Here is a 23,148-nt window from a genome sequence, read left to right as displayed (position 1 = left end):
TCAAAAAACAAATTCTGTGTTTATTTATTTACTTTTTTTCACATAAGTTCAGTGAGAACAAATTTTATTCCTTACCCCAAACCTTTGTGTGGTGATGTGTGAATTCTGTCAGGGTGAATTTCCATAACCTGAGCAGCTGTACCGTGGAGGTCAGCCAGATTCAAGGAATCCGATGTTGCTCTGGGAATGGAGGGATTGAGAGATCGACGGAGAAGGCAGGAACTGGGCCCTGAGTTTGGATGGCCAGCCATGATCATACTGATTGGTGAAGCAGGACTGACGGGCCAAATGGCCTACTCCTGATTTCTACATTGCTCAAGTCCTACAGCGAGGGTTGTAACTGAGCCCTACGCTGATTGAGGTGAGTCACGGAGGTACCCAGGGGAAGCAGGATGACCAGGCAAGGGAGAAAGTAAGGGAAGAGTGAGATGATGGGGGCGATGGGGGGGGGGGGGGTGGGAACGGGCTAGTAGAACATGAACGGTCTGCTTCTGGGCCAATGTAATTTGGTTTGAGAGTCAAAGAATCATACAGCAGGGGAACAGGCCCTTCAGCCCATCCGGTCCATGCCGACCCAGAGCCTTGGTAGTTCTGGTAAGGCGAGGACGTACTGTCTATCCCAATTACCCTTGGGTGAGTTATCGCTTTGAACTGCTACAGTCCTTCTAGTGAAGGAGCTCTCACAACGCTGCTTGGATTGGGAGCTCCAGGATTTTGCTGCAGTTTCCCTTTAGGCCTGGGTCAGGGAATGGGAAGGTCTGACTGTACATCATCTCTCTGCCCAATCTGTAATTAGGGCTGATGTAGAAAGCCCCCAGATGAGCTTACACCGTGCAGTTAATCAGCTTCACAGAGTCTGTTTATCCAGTGTAATGAAAACCTTCACCAGGACTTCTTACAACGAACAAGAAGCTAATTAAGAGTTTAAAACTGGAAGAGTTTTCCTTACATTGCTCAGTTCTAGTGCCCTCCGACTGGCCTTGGAAATAAAATATAATTATTTAGAATTGAGAGACTCTTGGCGATCTGTGAATTATGGAGTAACGGTTGTCATGGTTACTGCAATCTGGAAGCTAACCTCACTATGAATTAATAATTCACAATCAAAAAGTAAGTGAGAACAGGGAGTTTTTGTTCCAAGGTCAGTACGGTTCCATCCCACTGACTCAGTGGTAAATCCTAACCTAAGAGAGAGCCTCCAGTCACGGATGGGAGGGTCTCCCCTGGTGTTAGTGAGCCCCTTGGCTGTGTCCGAGGTTGGCTCATTGGTGGCTGCTCACCTGCTGAGCCCCCCACGGGCACTTTGAACGTGAACGGCAAGCGCCTGGTCGGTGCGGATCCGACGGCCGCTGTACCTCGCCGGCTCTCGGTGGTGAGTTGCCGAAGCCTGCATGCTTTCACCAGCAGGGTGGGTCGAGGGGTCCTTCCGGAGGCTTCCGTTCGGACAGGGCTCCCGTGCAATGTCACTCTGTGGGTTATCCAGAGGGAGCTCAGCTGTATCCTGAAGGGCATCGGGTAACGCAGCCCCCCGTCCCACTGCCCTGGTCCCTCCACTCCACTCCCCCCTCCTCCCCCCTCACCCGTAACTCCAGACCAGCAGCACAGACCTCCAGGAGGCAGAACTGCGGCCAGGAGGGGTCCCTACAGCCGGACCACCAGCACTCCTGGTGGGATTGAGCCACACTGATGAGATCCAGACCCCCTCCCCGGCTAACTGAACGAAATAGTCCCCAGTCTGATGGGCTCTGACTGACCGCAGGGCTCTCTGTAACATGGCTAGTGGCCGACGCAACATTCAGCTGCGATGCTCCAGAGACCTGCTTCTCTGGAGGACACTTCAGACAGGACACCCAGCTGCTTGTTGGCACGGTGCGACCCTCTCTGTTCTGCACACAGGAGCCACCGGCTGCTATCTCCCGCTCACCGCGCTCCCTACAAACGGAGAGGCTGCAGGAGCTGCCGATGGTGATATCCTGATTCCCAGAACCATGCGCTCGGTTTGCCAGGTGTGGTTAATGTACTGAGGGGGGGGGGGTGTGTGGGTGTGTGTGTGTGTGTGTGTGTGGGTGTGTGTGTGTGTGTGTGTGTGTGGGTGAGAGAGAGAGAGAGAGGGGGGGAGGGGGACAGAGAGAGGGCGAGGGAGAGAGGGAGAGAGAGAGGTGGGGGGGGGAGAGAGAGAGAGAGAGATGCCCTGTCTGCTGTTGGGGGCTGTTCAGGGAAAATAACCAGAGAACAGGATGTGTCACTGTGGCAACTCCCCCAGCACACAGCAGTCCCCTCCCTGCTGAGCCAGACACAATGTCCCCCCACTGACACAGACAGACCATCCCCCACTGACACACCGTCCCCCACTAGCCCAGACACACCATTCCCCACTGACACAGACAGACAGTCAGATGTCAAATACTGGAGAGCAGAGGTTTAAGGTGAGGGGGGAAAGTTTAAGGAATTGTGCGAGGCAAGTTTTTTACACAGAGAGAGGTGGGTGCCTGGAACGGGCTGCCAGGGGTGGGTGTGGAGGCAGCTACGATAGAGGTGTTTAAGAGGCATTTAGACAGACACATGAACAGGCAGGGAGTGGAGGGATGTGGACCATCAGCAGGCTTAGTTTAATTTGGCATCATGGTCGGCACAGACTTGGTGGGCCGAAGGGCCTGATCCTATACTCTTCTGTGTTCTGTGTTCTCCAGAGTGAGGTGACTGTTGGACCCAGAGGTGAGAGGACAGTCATGGTCCCAAGCCTGACTGTGGCCGATTGCAGGGCAGTTCTGGGTCTGTGTCCCTCCCCACCACCAGCTCCCCCTACACCAGCAGGGTGGGGGCCCGTGTGTATGGAACGGTACACAGGGGAGAGAATCCAGTCTGTAGGTTCTCAATTCTTGTGAATGTCAATGGAGGTTGTGTAACAACAACACACATTTAATTGAAGAACTGAGAAGACTGTGTTTCAAACAATGAACAATTAATTGGGGGCCAGTGACTATCATGTTATTTACAGATAATTAATTTGCACTGTCTGAACATTACAGCACATGGTGTCAGTCTGCATCTCAGCCACTGCTGGGGGCAGGAGCCTCATCACCTGTCCAACTAACCCCTTCCATTCCCCCTCACCACCCTCCCTGCTCCCTGCCTCCTGCAGTTCAGGAACCCCTGACACACCCACATTTAACTGCTCCACTATTGTCTTCGGTTCCCTGCACCCCTCCTAAGCCTCCCCACCTCCCTCTCCTCCTCTGTAACCAGGGCCCCCTGTCCTCGGTACACGGCTGCATCGGGAATTGAGGATTTTCTTGTCTGCATTCATCTACCATTCACCAGGTTTGGAGTTCGCTGGCAGTGCCAGCATTTACTAACCATCCCTAATTGCCCCTGGACAAAGGGGCAGCTAAGAGTCAGTGGGTCTGGAGTCACGTACTGAGTAAGAATATAGAACATTACAGCACAGTACAGGCCCTTCGGCCCACAATGCTGTGCCAACATTTTATCCTGCTCTGAGATCTATCTAACCCTTCCCTCCCACATAGCCCCCCATTTCTCTATCATTCATGTGTCTATCTAAGAGTCTCTTAAATGTCCCTAACGTATCTGCCCCCACAACCTCTGCCGGCAGTGTGTCCCACACACCCACCACTCTCTGTGTAAAAAACTTACCCCTGACATCCCCCTTATACCTTCCTCCAATCACCTTAAAATTATGTCCCCTCGTGTTACCCATTTTTGCCTTGGGAAAAAGTCTCTGACTGTCCACTCGATCTGTGCCTCTTATCATCTTGTACACCTCTATCAAGTCACCTCTCATCCTCCTCCTCTCCAAAGAGAAAAGCCCTAGCTCACTCAACCTATCCTCATAAGACATGCTCTCCAATCCAGGCAGCATCCTGGTAAATCTCCTCTGCACCCTCTCTAAAGCTTCCACATCCTTCCTATAATGAGGTGACCAGAACTGAACACAATACTCCAAGTGTGGTCTGACCAGAGTTCTATAGAACTGCAACATCACCTCGCGGCTCTTGAACTCAATACCCTGACTAATGAAGGCCAACACTCTATACACCTTCTTAACAACCCTATCGACCTGCACGGCAACCTTGAGGGATCTATGGACGTGGACCACGAGATCCCTCTGTTCCTCCACACTGCTAAGAGTAAAGGATGGCAGATTTCTTTCCCTGATGACAGTTGTGAACCAGGAGGCTTCCACAACAAACTGGTGTTTCCACGGTCACCATCAGGCATTTATTCCTGATTTAGTGAGTCCGTTTGGTTTAAATTCCCCAGGTGTCAAGGAGGGATTTGAACTCATGTCCCCAGATCCATGGTCCAGAACCCCGCCTGCTCGTCCTGTAACTTTACCATTGTATTACAATATTCATTACAACAGAGAAGGAGGACATTCTGGTCCACTAGGTCTATACCAGCTCATAGAACGATCCAATAATTTCCCCTCTCACCTACTTTCCCCACATCCCCACCAACTCCCCCCAGATTCTACCCCTCATCCACACACTGGGGTTATTTTACACCAGCAGACCCGCACGTCTCTGGGACGTGGGAGGAAACCGGAGCACCCGGGGGAAACCCACGTGGTCACGGGGAGAACTTACAGATTACCGCCCCCTTCTGATTATGGCATTGGGAAACAGACACCAGATCTGATCTGGAGGCTCCAAGAATTTCTGAAAGTTACCTGGAACTTTGGGATGAATTCTGGGTCACTGCACTAAAAGGTCCACCCTCCCTCCTGCACCAAACTGTACCAGGAAGGCGGGTGCAGTGAGTGGGTGGGAGTGGAGGGGGAAGAGGGGGAGAGGGGAAGGTGGGTGTGGGGTTTCCCAACTTGCTCAACCTGGGGTTTAGCCCTGGAACTGTCCAGGAACAGGAAGGTGTGTGACCTGGCTCACTTCAGCACCCCAGGGTGTCCCAGGATGCCTCAGAGAGTCATGGAGTTACATAGCACAGAAACAGGCCCTTCGGCCCAACCGGTCCATGCTGACCAAAATTCCCATCTAAACTTGTCCCATTTTCCTGTGTTTGGCCCATATCCCTCTAAACCTTTCCTATCCATGTACCTGTTCAAGTACCTTTCAAATGTTGTTAATGTACCTGCCTCAACCACTTCCTCTGGCAGCTCACTCCATATACTCACCACCCTCTGGATAAAAAAGTTGCCCCTCAGGCTCCTACTAAATCTCTCCCCTCTCACCTTAAACCTATGCCCTCTAGTTCTTGATTCCCCAACCCTGGGAAAAAGACTGAGTGCATTCACCCTGTCTATGCCCCTCATGATTTTATACACCTCTACAAGATCACCACCCCTCATTCTCCTACGTTCTGATGAAAAAAGTCCCAACCTGCTCAACCTCTCCCTATAACTCAGTCCCTCAAGTCCCGGCAACATCCTTGTAAATCTTTTCTGCACTCTTTCCAGCTTAATGGCATCTTGTACAATGGCCATGTAACATCCCAGCTCCTGTACTCAGTGTCCTGACCGATGAAGGCCAGAGTGCCAAACACCTTCTTCACCGCCCTGTCTACCTGCGACGCCACTTTCAGGGAGCCGTGTACCTGTACTAGGTCGCTCTAGGAGGCAGATCATTTTCTGAAACATCAGGGAATTAAGGGGAACTGACTCAGAAGAGAGACGAGACCTGGGGCAGATCAGCCATGATCATAGTGAATGGTGGGACAGGTTTGAGGAGCCGTACGGCCAACTGTGCTCCTATTTTTGTTTTCTTACGAATCAACTGCTATTCAAATTACTGTCTCGTGGTCCGAGATCTTTGCTTTTATTTAATCGTGTCTCAGTGTCCGAGCTTCACCCAGCAAGGCCAGCACTTATTGCTCATCCCTAACTGCCCCTGGAGAGGATGGGGGTGAGCCGTCTTCAGCTGAAGGTACCCCACAGTGATGTTAGGTGGGAGTTCTAGGACTTAGACCCAGCAATGGACCGGTGATATATTTCCAAGTCAGGGTAGTGGGTGGTGCGGAGAGGAACCTGTCAGTGATGGTGTTCCCATGCACGCTGCCCTTGTCCTTCTTGGAGGTCACAGCTCTAGGAGGTTCTGTTGGAGTCGCTGGCTGAGTAACTGCCTTGAATTTTGAGGCGCTCCATCAGTACCACCCCTCCCACAGTGTGACCCCCACCTCAGTACTGCCCCTCCCACAGTGTGACCCCCACCTCAGTACCACCCCTTCCTCAGTGTGACCCCCACCTCAGTACTGCCCCTCCCACAGTGTGACCCCCACCTCAGTACCACCCCTTCCTCAGTGTGACCCCCACCTCAGTACTGCCCCTCCCACAGTGTGACCCCCACCTCAGTACTGCCCCTCCCACAGTGTGACCCCCACCTCAGTACCACCCCTTCCTCAGTGTGACCCCCACCTCAGTACTGCCCCTCCCACAGTGTGACCCTCTGTCAGTACCACCCCTCCCATGGTGCAGCACTCCTTCAATCCATCACTCCCTCCAGTCCCCACCTTACTCCTGCCCGTCCCTCTGACCCCAGTGCTGGGACAGTCTCGTCAACCTCCACAAGGGCAGGTACTGTGCAGGGTCCCAGTGTCTGGTCTCCATTAGCGGCTGAGTGTGAGTGTTGCTGATCAGAGCCGGGCTGCTAAGAACAGCTTGGTTTGAACGGTCTTTTTATCTCTCCGTTCTGTTTTTCAAATATGAATAATATTCTTTTTTTGATGATTTCAAACCCTGGAGGGATGATTGAGAACATTAACTTGTAAGGAAAATGCCAATAGCTAATCCTCCGCCGTGTACTGAAGCAAGTGCCCATGTTTCTTTAATGTCGAAGCTAATCTGCATTATGTTTGGAGCTTATAAAAGGACTCCTGATTTAAGGGGATTTGAGGAAAGATGGTGTTGCAGCTACTAACAAGGTTTAATGAGATGCTGCAGTCGGGAACTCTGAACAGTGGACTGCCACTCAGGAATTGGGAGTTCTCTATCCCACAGCATCGACCTATCCGCACTTGTCTTTCACTGCCATCCAGTCTGAAACTGCTCCTATGCAACGTAGAACATAGAACAGTACAGCACAGGAACAGGCCCTTCGGCCCACCATGTCTGTGCCAAACATGATGCCAAATTAAACTAAATCCCATTTGCCTGTACCTGATCCAAATCCCTCCACTCCCTGCATATTCACGTATTGGTACTGGTATTGCTATTGGTTTATTATTGTCACTTGTACCGAGATGCAGTGAAAACCTTGTCTTACAAACCGATCGTACAGGTCAATTCATTACACAGTGCAGTTACATTGGGTTAGGACAGAGTGCATTGATATAGTACAGGTAAAAACAGTAACAGTACAAAGTGTCACAGCTACAGAGAAAGTGCAGTGCAATAAGGTGCAAGGTCACAACAAGGTAGATCGTGAGGTCATGGTCCATTCATTGTAAAAGGGAACCGTTCAATAGTCTTACCACAGTGGGGTAGAAGCTGTCCTTAAGTCTGGTGGTTCGTGCCCTCAGGCTCCTGTATCTTCTACCCGATGGAAGAGGAGAGAAGAGAGAATGTCCCGGGTGGGTGGGGTCTTTGATTATGCTGGCTGCTTCACCAAGACAACAAGAGGTAAAGACAGAGTCCAAGGAGGGGAGGCTGGTTTCTGTGATGCACTGGGCTGTGTCCACAACTCTCTGCAGTTTCTTGTGGTCCTGGGCGGAGCAGTTGCCGTACCAAGCTGTGACACATCCAGACAGGATGCTTTCGATGGTGCGTCAGTAAAAGTTGATGAGAGTCAAAGGGGACAAACCAAATTCCTTTAACATCCTGAGGAAGTAGAGGCGCTGGTGAGTACCTGCTTCCACCCCCCACCCCCCCCCCCCCCCCCCCCCCCCCCCCCCCCCCCGGCAGCACATTCCAGGCACCCAGCGCTCTCTGTGTAAAAAACTTGTCCTGCACATCTCCTTTGAACTTTCCCCTCTCACCTTAAGTGCATGTCCTTCAGTGCTTGACATTTCTACCCTGGGAAAAAGACCCTGACCATCTACCCTATCTCTGCTTCTCATCATTTTATAAACCTCTATCAGGTCTCCCCTCAGCCTCTGACACTCCAGAGAAAACAACCCAAGATTGTCCAACCTGCCCTTACCCCGTGTGAGTTGTGTCTGTGGGCTGATATCATGAAGCTGGAACACACACCACTGGGCACGATCCACAATGGTGCCTTCACCCGCCATCAGGTGCACATCAAGTTACATCACTGATCTCACCAGGTCCATTTTCAACCTAAATTAGAGCTGACAGCTCCACCCAACAACTCCCGTGGTGCGGGGCCCCTGTGTCCTCTCTGTCCCAACAACTCCCGTGGTGTGGGGCCCCTGTGTCCTCTCTGTCCCAACAACTCCCATGGTGCGGGGCCCCTGTGTCCTCTCTGTCCCAACAACTCCCGTGGTGCGGGGCCCCTGTGTCCTCTCTGTCCCAACAACTCCCGTGGTGCGGGGCCCCTGTGTCCTCTCTGTCCCAACAACTCCCGTGGTGCGGGGCCCCTGTGTCCTCTCTGTCCCAACAGCTCCCGTGGTGCGGACCTCTGTGTCCTGTCTGTCTCAACAACTCCCATGGTGTGGGGCCCCTGTGTCCTCTCTGCCCCAAGGTGCAGGGTGGGCTCTGGGCTGTTGAGGGGCTGAACTCACCGACAACCTCCCCAACATACAGCCGCCCCTCCTATTCCTTCAGTGCCTGGTTTAAACAGAGGAGACTGGAGGGCTGGTGTTGGAAAGGCTGGGTCTGTTTTCCCTGGAGCAAACCGGGCTGAGGGTCTTTTGAATTCCAGAGGAGTCCATCAGTTGTGTTCCCTACACAAAGAAACATTATGTCCATCCTGTCAAATCCCTTGAGGCCTTCCATGGGGTCACTCCCCACGGGATCTCCTGGGGAAGGGTAACAGCTCACCCATCCTTCCCTGATCAGACACACCTCAGTTCTGGGGTAGGGCAAGTTCAGAGTGTGGGGGGAGTGTGGATCTCACTCCCACAGGGAGGGGTGGGAATATGGATCTCACTCCCACAGGGAGGGGTGGGAATGTGGATCTCACTCCCACAGGGAGGGGTGGGAATGTGGAGCTCGCTCCCACAGGGAGGGGTGGGAATGTGGAGCTCGCTCCCACAGGGAGGGGTGGGAATGTGGAGCTCGCTCCCACAGGGAGAGGCGGGAATGTGGATCTCACTCCCACAGGGCGGTCCCAGTGAACAGCTGATTGAAGGTGAAGGGGAAGTTGGTTGAATTGACAGTGTACTGGAGGGGAGGAAGAGGAAGAGATGGTTTTGGGGAAATGGAGGGAAGCAGTGAGGCAGGTACACAAACCCTGGCACGGAGCAGAGGGGCCAAATGGCCTGTATCCACTTGATGTCACTCTGTAATACTTGAGACGAAGCCTATCCCAGTGCCCGCTAACAGGGCACACCTCTTCTCAGAGAGGTCCCTGGAGTGGATGACCCTTGGCTGACACCTCCATCCCAGGGGAGCTGGAATGCCCTGACAGATCAGGAGAGGATGGGGTGCTGAATCTTGCTCCATCCTCTGGGCCCAGGAGCCCAACACCAGCATGTCTCCCCCTGACGTTGCTGAGGTGCCTCGAGCAGCCCCCTTCCCCAGCCGAGCTCAGCACCAATGTCCTAACGTCACCAGCGTCGATTAGCAGGGGTTTCCCCACAGGGGCATCAACTGGTCATTGGTTTATTATTGTCACGTGTGCCAAGATACAGGGAAAAGCTTTTGCTTGTGTGAATCCAGACAGATCATTCCGTACATCGGTACATTGAGGGAGTACTAAAGGGAAACAGAATGCAGAATATAGTGTTACAGTTGCAGAGAAAGTGCAGTGCAAGTAGACAATAAGGTGCAAGGGCCACGACGAGGTAGATTGGGAGATCAGGAGTTCTTTATCATACCCAAGGTCCATTCAAGAGTCTGATAACAGCAGGATAGAAGCTGTCCTTGAGCCTGGTGGTACGTGCTTTCAGGCTTTTGTATCTTCTGCCCAATGGGAGAGGGGAGAAGAGAGAATGTCCGGGGTGGGTGGGGTCTTTGATTATGTTGGCTGCTTTACTGAGGCAGTGAGAAGTGTAGACAGAGTCCATGGAGGTGAGGCTGGTTTCCGTGATGTGCTGGGCTGTGTCCACAGCTCTCTGCAGTTTCTTGTGGCCCTGGGCAGAGCAGTTGTCGTACCAAGCTGTGATGCATCCGGATAGAATGCTTTCTGTGGTGCATTGATAAAAGTTGGTGAAGGTCACTGGAGACATGCCAATACCAAATACCCAGCAGCAGTGTACAATCCAGGCCACTCGGGGCAGCCTTAGGGTCCTGTGTGTGATAGGTACGCAGGACTCCGTGACCTGTCTGTCAATGCACAGCCTCCAGACACACTCTTGCATGGGCTGTCGCAAGGCATGCACTGCTGCTGGAAGCAGGGCCCAGAGGTGGGAGGGACAGACGAGACAGGGTCAGCCACACTGCCAGTACCGAGCCTAGCTCTGCATCTGCTGTGGTGGGGCTTTGGACCACAGAAGGGTGAAGGTGATGGACGAGGTGAGTGGGTCCCTGAATCCATCCAGAGAGGCACGGATTGCCCTTGACAATCCACCAGTTGGATTCAGCCGGAAAATCGGCTTCTGCCCTGAGCCACCACTGAGGGAGGATTCCAGAGGTTGGAGAGGGCGCAGACAGGATGTCCTGGGACAGCTCCAGGGGTAAGCGATTCACGGGAGAACCGCACTTGTTCTCTGTGGAGCAGTGAAGGCCAAGCGGTTACAGCCAGCATAAAGAGGTGGGGGGGAAGGGGTGGAGCAAGATCTGGCAGGTGACAGGTGGATCCAGGTGAGGAGGGGTGAGAGGAAGATGGGGGACAGGAGGGTGGAAATAGTGATAGAGGCTGGGAGGTGACAGGTGAAGAACATAGAACATTACAGCACAGTACAGGCCCTTCAGCCCACAATGTTGTGCCGACATTTTATCCTGCTCTAAGATCTATCTAACCCTTCCCTCCCACATACCCTCCATTTCTCTATCATTCATGTGTCTATCTAAGAGTTTCTTAAATGTCCCTAATGTATCTGCTCCCACAACCTCTGCCGGCAGTGCGTTCCACGCACCCACCACTCTCCGTGTAAAAAACTTACCCCTGACATCCCCCTTATACTTTCCTCCAATCACCTTAAAATTACGTCCCCTCATGTTACCCATTTTCGCCCTGGGAAAAAGTCTCTGACTGTCCACTCGATCTATGCCTCTTATCATTTTGTACACCTCTATCAACTCACCTCTCATCCTCCTTCTCGCCAAAGAGAAAAGCCCTAGCTCACTCAACCTATCCTCATAAGACATGCTCTCCAATCCAGGTAACATCCTGGTAAATCTCCTCTGCACCCTCTCTAAAGCTTCCATACCCTTCCTACAATGAGGCGATCAGAACTGAATACAATACTCCAAGTGTGGTCTGACCAGAGTTCTATAGAGCTGCAACATTACCTCGCGGCTCTTGAACTCAATCCCCCGACTAATGAAGGCCAACACTCCATACACCTTCTTAACAACCCGATCAACCTGCGCGGCAACCTTGAGGGATTTATGGATGTGACTCCAAGATCCCTCTGTTCCTCCACACTGCTAAGAATCCTGCCATCAACCTTGTACTCTGCTTTCAAATTCGATCTTCCAAAGTGAATCACTTCACACTTTTCCGGATTGAACGCCATCTGCCACTTCTCAGCCCAGCTCTGCATCCTATCAATGTCCTGTTGTAATCTACAGCAACCTTCTACACTATCCACAACACCACCAACCTTTGTATCATCAGCAAACTTACTAACCCACCCTTCCACATCCTCATCCAAGTCACTTATAAAAATCACAAAAGAGCAGGGGTCCCAGAACAAATCCTTGTGGAACACCACTGGTCACCGACCTCCAGGCAGAATACTCTCCATCTACCACCACCCTCTGTCTTCTATGGGTGAGCCAATTCTGAATCCACACAGCCAAGTTTCCCTGGATCCCATGCCTCCTGCCTCTCTGAATGAGCCTTCCATGAGGAACCTTATCAAACACCTTACTAAAATCCATGTACACCACATCCACTGCTCTACCTTCATCAATGTGCTTTGTCACATCCTCAAAGAATTCAATCAGGCTCGTGAGGCACGACCTGCCCCTCACAAAGCCATGCTGACTGACCCAAATCACCCTATGCTTCTCTAAATGCTCATAAGTCCTGTCTCTAAGAATCTTCTCCAGGAATTTGCCCACCACTGAAGTAAGACTCACTGGTCTGTAATTCCCAGGGTTATCCCTACTCCCTTTCTTAAACAAAGGAACAACATTTGCCACCCTCCAATCATCTGGCACTACTACCGAGGACACAAAGATCATCACCAAAGGCGCAGCAATCTCTTCCCCAGCTTCCCGTAATAACCTTGGATCTATCCCGTCCGGCCCCAGTGACTTATCGATCCTAATGTTTTTCAATAGTTCCAGCACATCCTCCTCCTCACGTGGAGGTTTAGGTGACAGAGGGCCGCGGGTGATGGAATCTGACAGGAGGAGAAGGTGGAGCCTGGAATAAAGAGAGGGAGGTGGGGAGGCCAGGTGAGAACAGTGGGCCGGGGACCCAGTGGAAGGAGAAGGTTGTCACACAGTGAGCTGTGATCTGGGCCACACTATCTGCAAAGGGAATAGAAACAATTTCAAGAAGGTCAATTACAATGACAACATTTTAAAGACATTTGAATAAGTACATGGGTTGGAAAAGTTTAGAGGGTTGTGCACAGATGCAGGCAAATGGGACTAGCTTAGATGGGAATTTTGGTTGGCATGAATCTATAGATGTACGGTAGAGAGCGTTCTGACTGGCAGCATCACAGCCTGGTGTGGAGGCTCCAGTGTGCAGGATCTCAAGAGGCTGCAGAGGGTTGTAGACTCAGCCAGCTCCATCACGGGCACAACCCTCCCCACCATTGAGGACACCATCAGATTCCTCGTTATTCCTTTTTATTTGCACTATTTATTTATTTTGTAATTTAAAGTAATTTTCTGCCTTTGCACTGTACTGCCGCCGCTAAACAACACATTTCACATCATCGGGAAGCATGGGATCCAGGGAAACCTGGCTGTGTAGATTCAGAATTGGCTCACCCATAGAAGACAGAGGGTGGTGGTAGATGGAGCGTATTCTGCCTGGAGGTCGGTGACCAGTGGTGTTCCACAAGGATTTGTTCTGGGACCCCTGCTCTTTGTGATTTTTATAAATGACTTGGATGAGGATGTGGAAGGGTGGGTTAGTAATTTTGCAGATGACACAAAGGTTGGTGGTGTTGCGGATAGTGTAGAAGGTTGTCGAGGGTTACTATGGGACATTGATAGGATGCAAAGCTGGGCTGAGAAGTGGCAGATGGAGTTCAACCCAGAAAAGTGTGAAGTGATACACTTTGGAAGGTTGAATTTGAAGGCAGAATAATGGGTTAATGGCAGGACTCTCAGCAGTGTGGAGGAACAGAGGGATCTTAGAGTCCATGTCCATAGATCCCTCAAGATTGCCGCGCAAGTTGATAGTGTTGGTAAGAAGGTGTATGGAGTGTTGGCCTTCAATAGTTGTGGGACTGATTTCAAGAGCTGCAAGGTAACGTTGCAGCTCTATAGAACTCTGGTTAGACCACACTTGGAGTATTGTGTTCCGTTCTGGTCACCTCATTATAGGAAGGATGTGGAAGCTTTAGAGAGGGTGCAGAGGAGATTTACCAGGATGCTGCCTGGATTGGAGAGCATGTCTTATGAGGATAGGTTGAGTGGGCTGGGGCTTTTCTCTTTGGAGAGAAGGAGGATGAGAGGTGACTTGATAGAGGTGCACAAGATGATAAGAGGCATAGATCGAGTGGACAGTCAGAGACCTTTTCCCAGGGTGAAAATGGCTAACATGAGGGGACCTAATTTTAAGGTGATTGGAGGAAGATATAAGGGGGATGTCAGGGGTAAGTTTTTTCACACAGAGAGTGGTGGACGTGTTGAACGCACTGCCGGCAAAGGTTGTGGAGGCAGATACATCAGGGACATTTAAGAGACTCTGAGATAGACTCATGAATGTTAGAGAAATGGAGGGCTATGTGGGAGGGATCCATCTTAGAGTAGGTTAAAAGTTCAGCACAACGTCGTGGGCTGAAGGGCCTGTACTGTGCTGTAACATCCCATGTTCTATATAAGTCAGTGATAATAAACCTGATCCTGATTCTGTTTCTGTGCTGTATAACTGTGACTAAGGGTATAACTATAGCAGTGCTGTGGGATTGCTCTTCTGGGAGCTGGCATGAACCCAATGGGCTGAATGGCCTCGTGACTAGTAAGCGAGCTGTGATCCCTTTGAAAGCCTTGTCCCAGAGAACCATTGCAGAGATGGAGGCTGGGAAATAGTGAGGGCTGTCATCCTAGGCCACTGAACAATTAGAGCACTGAAGCTGTTTGAACAGGAGATTTCCATACCAAAGGAATATTGTCAAAGCCACAATTCTGAAAAGAGATGTACATTTTAAAAGGAGAACCTTGTCAATATTGCTGAGGAACTGAATATGTCGGATTTAAGTGGTCTCTGTTGTGTCTCCAGCAATGATCATCAAAGATTAAATCCTGAATCACTTTAAATCTGCCTTTACCCATTACTCTGAGACAAGGGAACTGTTATAGATTTGTCTCCAATCAGCTCTCTTATGTTCCAATGTATTAGTGCAGAATCCCGAACAATCTTTAATTTCCTACCTTATCTTTCCAAGCTTATTCTTTAATCTTTTCATCAAGATGGTGTACTGGACTTTTATTGCTGGCTTTAGATGACTTCAGTGTGCTGATTCATGGTAATTCTGTCCCCAGTCTAAACCATTATTTCCCAATCTGGTGAGAAACCTCTGGAGTTTGTTTCTTCTGAAGTTTGGAGCCATTGGGCTGCCTTAGACAGGGTCTTGTCTCATCAACCGTGGGTTAGATACAGAGTGAAGCTCCCTCTACACCGTCCCATCACACACTCCCAGGGCAGGGACAGTTAGATACAGAGTGAAGCTCCCTCTACACCGTCCCATCACACACTCCCAGGGCAGGGACAATTAGATACAGAGTGAAGCTCCCTCTACACCGTCCCGTCACACACTCCCAGGGCAGGGACAGTTAGATACAGAGTGAAGCTCCCTCTACACTGTCCCGTCACACACTCCCAGGGCAGGGACTGTTAGATACAGAGTGAAGCTCCCTCTACACCGTCCCGTCACACACTCCCAGGGCAGGGACAGCACGGGTGAGATACAAACTCCCACTACAGTGTCCCTTGAAACATTCCAATGACAGGGACATAGATGTGGAGGCTGCAGCCTCAAGTTCTGGCTGCACTTCAGCCTCACCCTCCTGATCTTTGGGCAGCTGGTGCAGTGGGGGAACCTCCTCATCAGTCCGCTCTGGGCCTGGTCACAGTGGCTACTCACAGACCCAGGCAGTGGGGCATCAAGGAGTCCATCCCCACCGTCTGGGATTATGTCCATGACCAGGTACCCCTGGAGAGGGAGCACGTGGTGTCCTTCCAGGACTGGTGGGCACCGCAGGGTCTGGAGTGATCCTGGACAGAGAGGAAAATAATTCCGTTGCTGTAAATAACATGATTTTAAATCAAAGGGAAAGAAGAAGAAATGAAACATAGAACAGAGGCAAGGAATAAAGGCAAAAAATCCCAGGTGATTGTTAATAAAATCGACACGGGTGAAACTGCCCCACACCAGTGATGTGCAATTTATCAGCCTCCTGAAGCAATTTGAGCCTGTAATTAGTGAGTGGATAATGAGCAGGAGGGTTCAGTGGCCCTGTGTGCACAGTGCCGGTGTTGGCTGTAATCAGATGTGCGTTTGTTGGGGAAGGGAGTGTGGGAAGGGTGTCAGATCACTGCGCACTGTACGGTGGAAGATATTCTCAATTTATCCTGACCGGCCTGATTTACCTGGGGAATGTTGCCACACCCAGCTGACACATCTCCCAAACCCACTGTGGACAACACTATGCCTTAACTGCCAATTAGGATGAACAGTTGTCCACAATCAATTAGAGCTCTCCTTAAACAGCAGGCACCGTAAATTATAAACAGTGAATCAAACCTCACCTGGGCTGTTTCCAGTAAGGTGTGGTGTCTGACCCCCACTGTGTACACCCGGTCACCTCTGCCCAGGTCAGTCAAGCACGGGTAAACCCCTCATCCCTAACACACTGACCTCCAACCCTAACCCTTAGCCCACCCTCACCCTGACCAACCCAATCTCCAACGCCCACCCTCACCCTGACCTCCAATCCCAGTCCCCAACACCCACCCTCACCCTGACCTCCAACCCCAGTCCCCAACGCCCACCCTCACCCTGACCTCCAACCCCAGTCCCCAACGCCCACCCTCACCCTGACCTCCAATCCCAGTCCCCAACACCCACCCTCACCCTGACCTCCAATCCCAGTCCCCAACACCCACCCTCACCCTGACCTCCAACCCCAATCTCCAACGCCCACCCTCACCCTGACCTCCAACCCCAGTCCCCAACGCCCACCCTCACCCTGACCTCCAACCCCAGTCCCCAACGCCCACCCTCACCCTGACCTCCAATCCCAGTCCCCAACACCCACCCTCACCCTGACCTCCAACCCCAATCTCCAACGCCCACCCTCACCCTGACCTCCAATCCCCATCCCCATCCCCAACACCCTCACCCCCACCCTCAGCCCCAACCATCACCTCATCTTCACCTCCCCATCCCCCACCGTCCGTCCCCTCCCTCACCCTGGCCTCCCAGTCCCAACCCAACCCCCTCATTCCTGTCACTCTGACCCCCACCCCAACCCATCACCCTTCCCTCACCTCCCTAACACCCTCCCCCATCACTTTCATCCCCATCACCTCGCCCCCACCACTTCAAACCCAAGCACCCTCCCCCTCTCCAGCGCCCCCTCCCATGGGCCAGGCAGTGGTATTGGCCCCGGTCTGGGGAACAGTTGGGCTCGGGGTGGGTGGTGGGGGGGTTATAGGGGGGTTGGGGGGTGGTGGATTATCCTCCCAGAGCTGGAGGGCGCCAGGAGGGAGCAGTGGGTTATGGTGGGTGACCTCATCGATTGCATCAACTTCCCCCTCACCCTCTGCCCTCAACCGAATCCCCCACCCCCAACCTCGCAGCCTATCACTGCTCCCACACCCATCATCACACCCCCACCCTCACCTCCACCCCATCTCACCCTCGGACCAACCTCCAACCCCACCCCGCCATCACCTCCACCCCAAACACCCCCCACCCTCACCTCCACCTCGACCCTCTCCCCCACCGTCACCACCAACCCAACCCAACCCCACCCCGTCATCACCTCACCCCACAGCCCCACCTTCACGCCCACCCTGAACACCCCCACACCCCCACTCCACACCCCTACCCTCACCTCACCCCACACCCCCACCTTCACCTCTACCCCAAACACCTCCAACCCACACCCCCACCCTCACCTCCACCCCATCACACCCTCGGACCAACCTCCAACCCCACCCCACCATCACCTCACCCCACACCCCCACCCTCACCTCCACCTCACACCACACCCCCACCCCCACCTCCATCCCGAACAACCCCCACCCCACACCCCCACCCTGACCGTCTCCCCCACCTTCACCACCAACCCAACACCTCACCCCCCACCCCCACTCTCACCTCCACCCCGACCCACTCCCCCACCGTCACCACCAACCCCACCTCACTGTCACCTCACCCCACATCCCCAGCCCCACCTCCACCCCGACCTTATCCCCCACTATCACCACCAACCATTCAGGAATGGTTCTAGAGGACTGGAAAATCACAAAGGTCACTCCACTCTTGAAGAAGATTATAGGCTGGTTAGCCTGACTTCAGTGGTTGGTAAGATGTTAGAGTCCATTATTAAGGATGAGACTTCAGGGTACTTGGGAGCACATGATAAAATAGGCCGAAGTCAGCATGGTTTCCTTAAGGGGAGATTTTGCCTGACAAATCTGGTGGAATTCTTTGAGGAAGGAACAGGCAGGATAGACAAAGGAGAGTCAGTGGATGTCGTTTACTTGGATTTTCAGAAGGCCTTTGACAAGGTGCCGCACACGAGGCTACTAAACAAGATAGGAGCCCATGGTATCACAGGAAAGGTACCAGCATGGATAGAAGATTGGCTGACTGGCCGAAGGCAAAGAGTGGGAATGAAGGAGGCCTTTTCTGGTTGGCTGCCGGTGACTAGTGGTGTTCCGCAGGGGTCGGTGTTGGGTCTGCTACTTTTCACATTATATGTTAATGATCTGGATGATGGAATTGATGGCTTTGTGGCCAAGTTTGCAGATGATACAAAGATAGGTGGAGGGGCAGGTAGCATTGAGGAAGCAGGGAGTCTGCAGAAGGGCTTGGACAGGTTGGGAGAATGGGCAAAGAAGTAGCAGAGGGAATACAGCGTAGGGAAGTGTGCGGTCATGCACTTTGGTAGAAGGAATAAAGGCGTAGACTATTTTCTAAACGGGGAGAAAATTCAGAAATCGGAGGTGCAAAAGGGCTTGGGAGTCCTAGTGCAGGATTCCCTTGAGGTTAACTTGCAGGTTGAGTCGGCAGTAAGGAAGGCAAATGCAGTGTTAGCATTCATTTCAAGAGGACTAGAGTATAAAGGCAAGGATGCACTGCTGAGGGTTTATAAGGTGTTGGTCAGACCACATTTGGAGTATCGTGAGCAGTTTTGGGCCCCATATCTAAGGAAGGATGTGCTGGCATTGGAGAGGGTCCAGAGGAGGTTTACAAGAATGATCCCAGGAATGAAAGGGTTAATGTGTGAGGAGCGTTTGATGTCTCTAAACCTGTACTCACTGGGGTTTAGAAGGAGGAGGGGGGATCTCATTGAAACCTACTGAATATTGAAAGGCCTGGATAGAGTGGACGTGGAGAGGATGTTTCCAGTAGTGGGAGAGTCTAGGACCAGAGGGCACAGCCTCAGAATAGAAGGATGTCCCTTTAGAACAGAGGTGAGGAGGAATTTCTTCAGCCAAAGGGCGGTGAATCTGTGGAATTCATTGCCACAGACGGCTGTGGAGGCCAAGTCATTGGGTGTATTTAAAGTGGAGGTTGATAGGTTCTTGATTGGTAAGGGCGTCAAAGGTTACGGGGAGAAGGCACGAGAATGGGGTTGAGAGGGAAAAATAAATCAGCCATGATCGAATGGTGGAGCAGACTCGATGGGCCGAGTGGCCTAACTCTGCTCCTATGTCTTATGGTCCAATCTAATCCCACCCCCAAGAGCTCCAACTGGCAGTCACTCCATCCCCATGTGTCTCTGAGGGTGGATGTGGGAGATGAGTGCTCGGTCTCGGTCAGTGGAGGGAGGACAGCTCTCAGCAGCTCCAGTGACTGAGCCTGTCTCCTGGTCCAAGCGTGGAAACTAATTACCAGATCTGCGTTACAAACTGATGATGTCTGTTAAGGTCAATTTGCTCTGTAATTTGGGCAAAGTGGAATCCTTATTAATCATTAATATTAAAATTAATTTCCAGTAATTCAGCATGCTTGGGTGGTGTGACTGAACACTCACTTCCCTGTGTTCCCTTTCAGCACTGCGGGACAACCGAATCGAGCTCGTCCGATCTTCCTGGCATGAGCTGAGCATCAACATCAGTGACATCACGCTGTCAGACGAAGGCCAGTACACGTGCTCCCTCTTCACCATGCCCGTGAAGACTGCCAAAGCCTTTCTCATGGTGCTGGGTGAGTATCAGAGACAGACACAAGACCAGACCATTCACTGACCCTTCTCCTCCTACCCCCTCTCGAACTGCCCCCTCCCCAAATTGTTCCTCCCTTTCCCTCGGGCGCGTGTGGGAGCTCTGCATTCTCTACCGGATGCCTCTCTCCTCAAATCACTGTCCCATTTACTTTCTAGAAGGTAGAACACTGCAGCACAGGTACAGGCCCTGTGGCCCACCGTGTCTGTGCTGACCATGATGCCATTGAGTACAAGAGTCAGCAAGTCGCGTTGCATCTGTGTAAAACTTTGGTCAGGCCACACTTGGAGTGTGTGTGCAGTTCCGGTCACCCCGTTATAGGACACAGTCCAGAGGTGTGGCCCAACAGAAGTCTTACACAGCTGCAGCATGACTTCCTGTGTTTGAATTGCTCCAATACCAACCTACAGTGTGTGCCCTGGGTAAATTATTGTTTGAATTGGCTCCTGGTGAACGCAATTCACTTTGGTCTTGATTAGAGGACCAGCGTCGAACTAATGAAAACAAATTAATGGTGACATTGGATTGATGCAGGAATATGGAAGATGTAATTATCCAGTGGGAATTGTGAGTGCGGCAAACGGAGAGAAGGCTCTTTATTAAAAGGTGACAATTTGAAAAACAAAATTATTTTGCAACTTCTGTGAACATAGAGAGAGATTAATCTCATTAGTTACTTCTATTTCCCATTCCCCATTAACGAGTACTTAGCTGATTAGCACACAGAGAGGTGCTGGGGGTGTACCATGAACATGGGCTGAGACAGAGAGGCCGTCGGCCACTGCCTGGGTTCGTGGGGAACTGGGAGCTCATCCACACTCACTGTCTGCAGCCGGGCTCATGCACAGGGCTGACCTGTGGCTACAAGGAATCACACAGAGTTACCCTGTCACTGGGGCGCACACGCACACGCACACACATTGATAGAGTTGTACAGCCCAGAAACAGGTCTTTGGCCCAACTCGTCCATACTGCCCATGATGCCTGTCTACACTAATCCTGCCTGCCCACATTAGTCCCGTATCCCTCTGCACCTTTCCTATCCAAGTACCTGTCCAACCGCCTTATAAACGTTGTAATTGTACCCCCCTCTGTTTCTGAACAACTTCCTCTGGCAGCTCATTCCACAAACCCACCACCTCTGGGCGAAAATGTTGCCCCTCAGATCCCCTCTCACATTAAACCTGTGTCCTCTAGTTTTAGACTCCACTACCCTGGGAACGAGACTCTATCAATCCTACCTATGCCCCTCATGACTTTATAAACCTCTATAAGGTCATCCCTCGGCCTCCTGAGCTCCAGTGAGAACAATCCCACCCTATTCAACCTCTCCTTATAACTACAGCTCTCCATTCCAGGCAACATCTCGGTAATCCCCTCTGCACCCTCTCCAACGCCTCCACATCCTTCCTGTAGTGCGGTGACCAGAACTGTCCACAGTGCTCCCAGTGTAGCCTGACCACTGTTTTTGATCAGCTGTAACATAACATTCCTTGACATCTGATTAGTAGAAAGTGTTGGCAGGGCACTTGGAAAATATTATTAAGACTGGACCAAGTCACTTTGGATTTATGAAAAAGGAAATTGTGTTTATTCGAGTTTGAGTTTGGGATCGGCAGAATTGATGAGAGAAGCAGTTGATGAAGTACGTTTGGACTGATAGACAGCTTAGATAAGGTGCACACAAGAAATTACAGGGGCTCCCTGGGTTACAAATGACCTGACTTATGTAGTGTAGCGGTTAACGTAGCGCTATTACAGCACCAGCCACCCGGGTTCAATTCCGGCCGCTGTCTGTAAGGAGTTTGTATGTTCTCCCCGTGTCTGCGTGGGTTTCCTCCGGGTTCTCCGGTTTCCTCCCACATTCCAAAGACATACGGGTCAGGAAGTTGTGGGCGTGCTATGTTGGCGCCGGAAGCATGCGCCCAGAGCATTCTCAGTAATGCAAAACGACCCATTTCACTGTGTGTTCCGAAGTACATGTGACTAATAAATAAATGTCTTACCTGATCTTAAATCCAACTGCACACAAATTCTCCCAGACACTGTCAACGCATTGTTCCAGCTTGTAGCAATATTAATATCAAATACTAACAAGATGTTCCCCGGTATTCATCAATGACCGGATACAGTACATGTTCCATTGGGTTAACTATGGGGAGCGTGAGGGCAATTATTTGATGAAACAAAATTACAGTGTGTACATCGAGCTATATAAACCATAGAACCATACAGCAGAAAACAGGCCCTTCGGCCCACCATGTTGTGCCATCCATCAAACCACCCTCACACCATCTAACCCTTTCCTCCTGCATATCCCCCCATCCCACACTCCTCCATATGCCTATCCAACAAGCTCTTGAACCTGCCCAATGTATCTGCCTCCACCACCACCCCAGGCAGTGCATTCCATGCACCAACCACTCTCTGGGTGGAAAAACCTCCCCCTGACATCTCCCCTGAACCTCCCACCCATAACCTTAAAGCCATGCCCTCTCGTCTTGAGCATTGGTGCCCTGGGAAGGAGGTGCTGACTGTCTACTCTATCTATTCCTCTCAGTATTTTATATACCTCTATCATGTCTCCTCTCATCCTCCTCCTTTCCAGTGAATAAAGCCCTAGCACCTTAAGCCTCTCCTCATATTCAATACTCTCTAATCCAGGCAGCATCCTGGTAAATCTCCTCTGCATCCCCTCCAACGCCTCCACATCCTTCCTATAATGCGGCGACCAGAACTGAACACAGTACTCTAAGTGTGGTCTAACTAGAGTTCTGTAAAGCTGCATCATCACCTCGCGGCTCTTAAACTCAATCCCGCAATTTATGAAAGCTAACATCCCATAGGCCTTCTTAACTGCTCTTTCCACCTGTGAGGCAACTTTCAGTGAACTTTGAATATGAACCCCCAGATCCCTCTGCTCCTCTACACTGCCAAGTACCTTGGCAGTATGGGTAGCTGGAGAACACGGACGTTTCTGGCTTATAGAGAACACAGAACATAGAACAGTACAGCACAGGAACAGGCCCTTCAGCCCACCATGTCTGTGCTGACCATGACACCAAATTAAACTAATCCCCTCTGCCTGCACAGGATCCTATCCCTCCATTCCCTGCACGTTCATGTGTCTGTCTAAATCCCTATTCAATGCTCCTATCGTATCTGCCTCCACCACCACCCCTGGCAGTACATTCCAGGCACTCACCGCTCTCTTGTGGGGAAAAAAAAACTTGTCACGTAAATCTCCTTTAAACTTTCCCCCTCTCACCTTAAACCTATGCCTTCTAGTGTTTGACATTTCTACCCTGGGAAAAGATACCGGCTGTCTACTCCATCTATGCCTCTCATAATGTTATAAACCTCT

General features: G+C 51.4%; 1 protein-coding gene across 4 annotated transcripts in view; it reads left to right on the top strand.

The window, feature by feature from the left end:
- Positions 1-23,148, top strand: part of cadm2b (cell adhesion molecule 2b) — a 1,294,793-nt gene that overhangs the window by 1,156,068 nt on the left and 115,577 nt on the right. For all 4 annotated transcript variants that reach the window (XM_052015251.1, XM_052015250.1, XM_052015253.1 and 1 more), the window contains one exon: positions 19,615-19,767. In XM_052015251.1, the coding sequence (XP_051871211.1) occupies positions 19,615-19,767 (153 nt within the window). The remainder of the gene's footprint in view (positions 1-19,614; positions 19,768-23,148) is intronic.

Source organism: Pristis pectinata, chromosome 4 (assembly GCF_009764475.1).
Source record: "Pristis pectinata isolate sPriPec2 chromosome 4, sPriPec2.1.pri, whole genome shotgun sequence".
Classification (NCBI taxonomy): domain Eukaryota; kingdom Metazoa; phylum Chordata; class Chondrichthyes; order Rhinopristiformes; family Pristidae; genus Pristis; species Pristis pectinata.
This window is presented reverse-complemented; position numbering and strand designations above follow the sequence as displayed.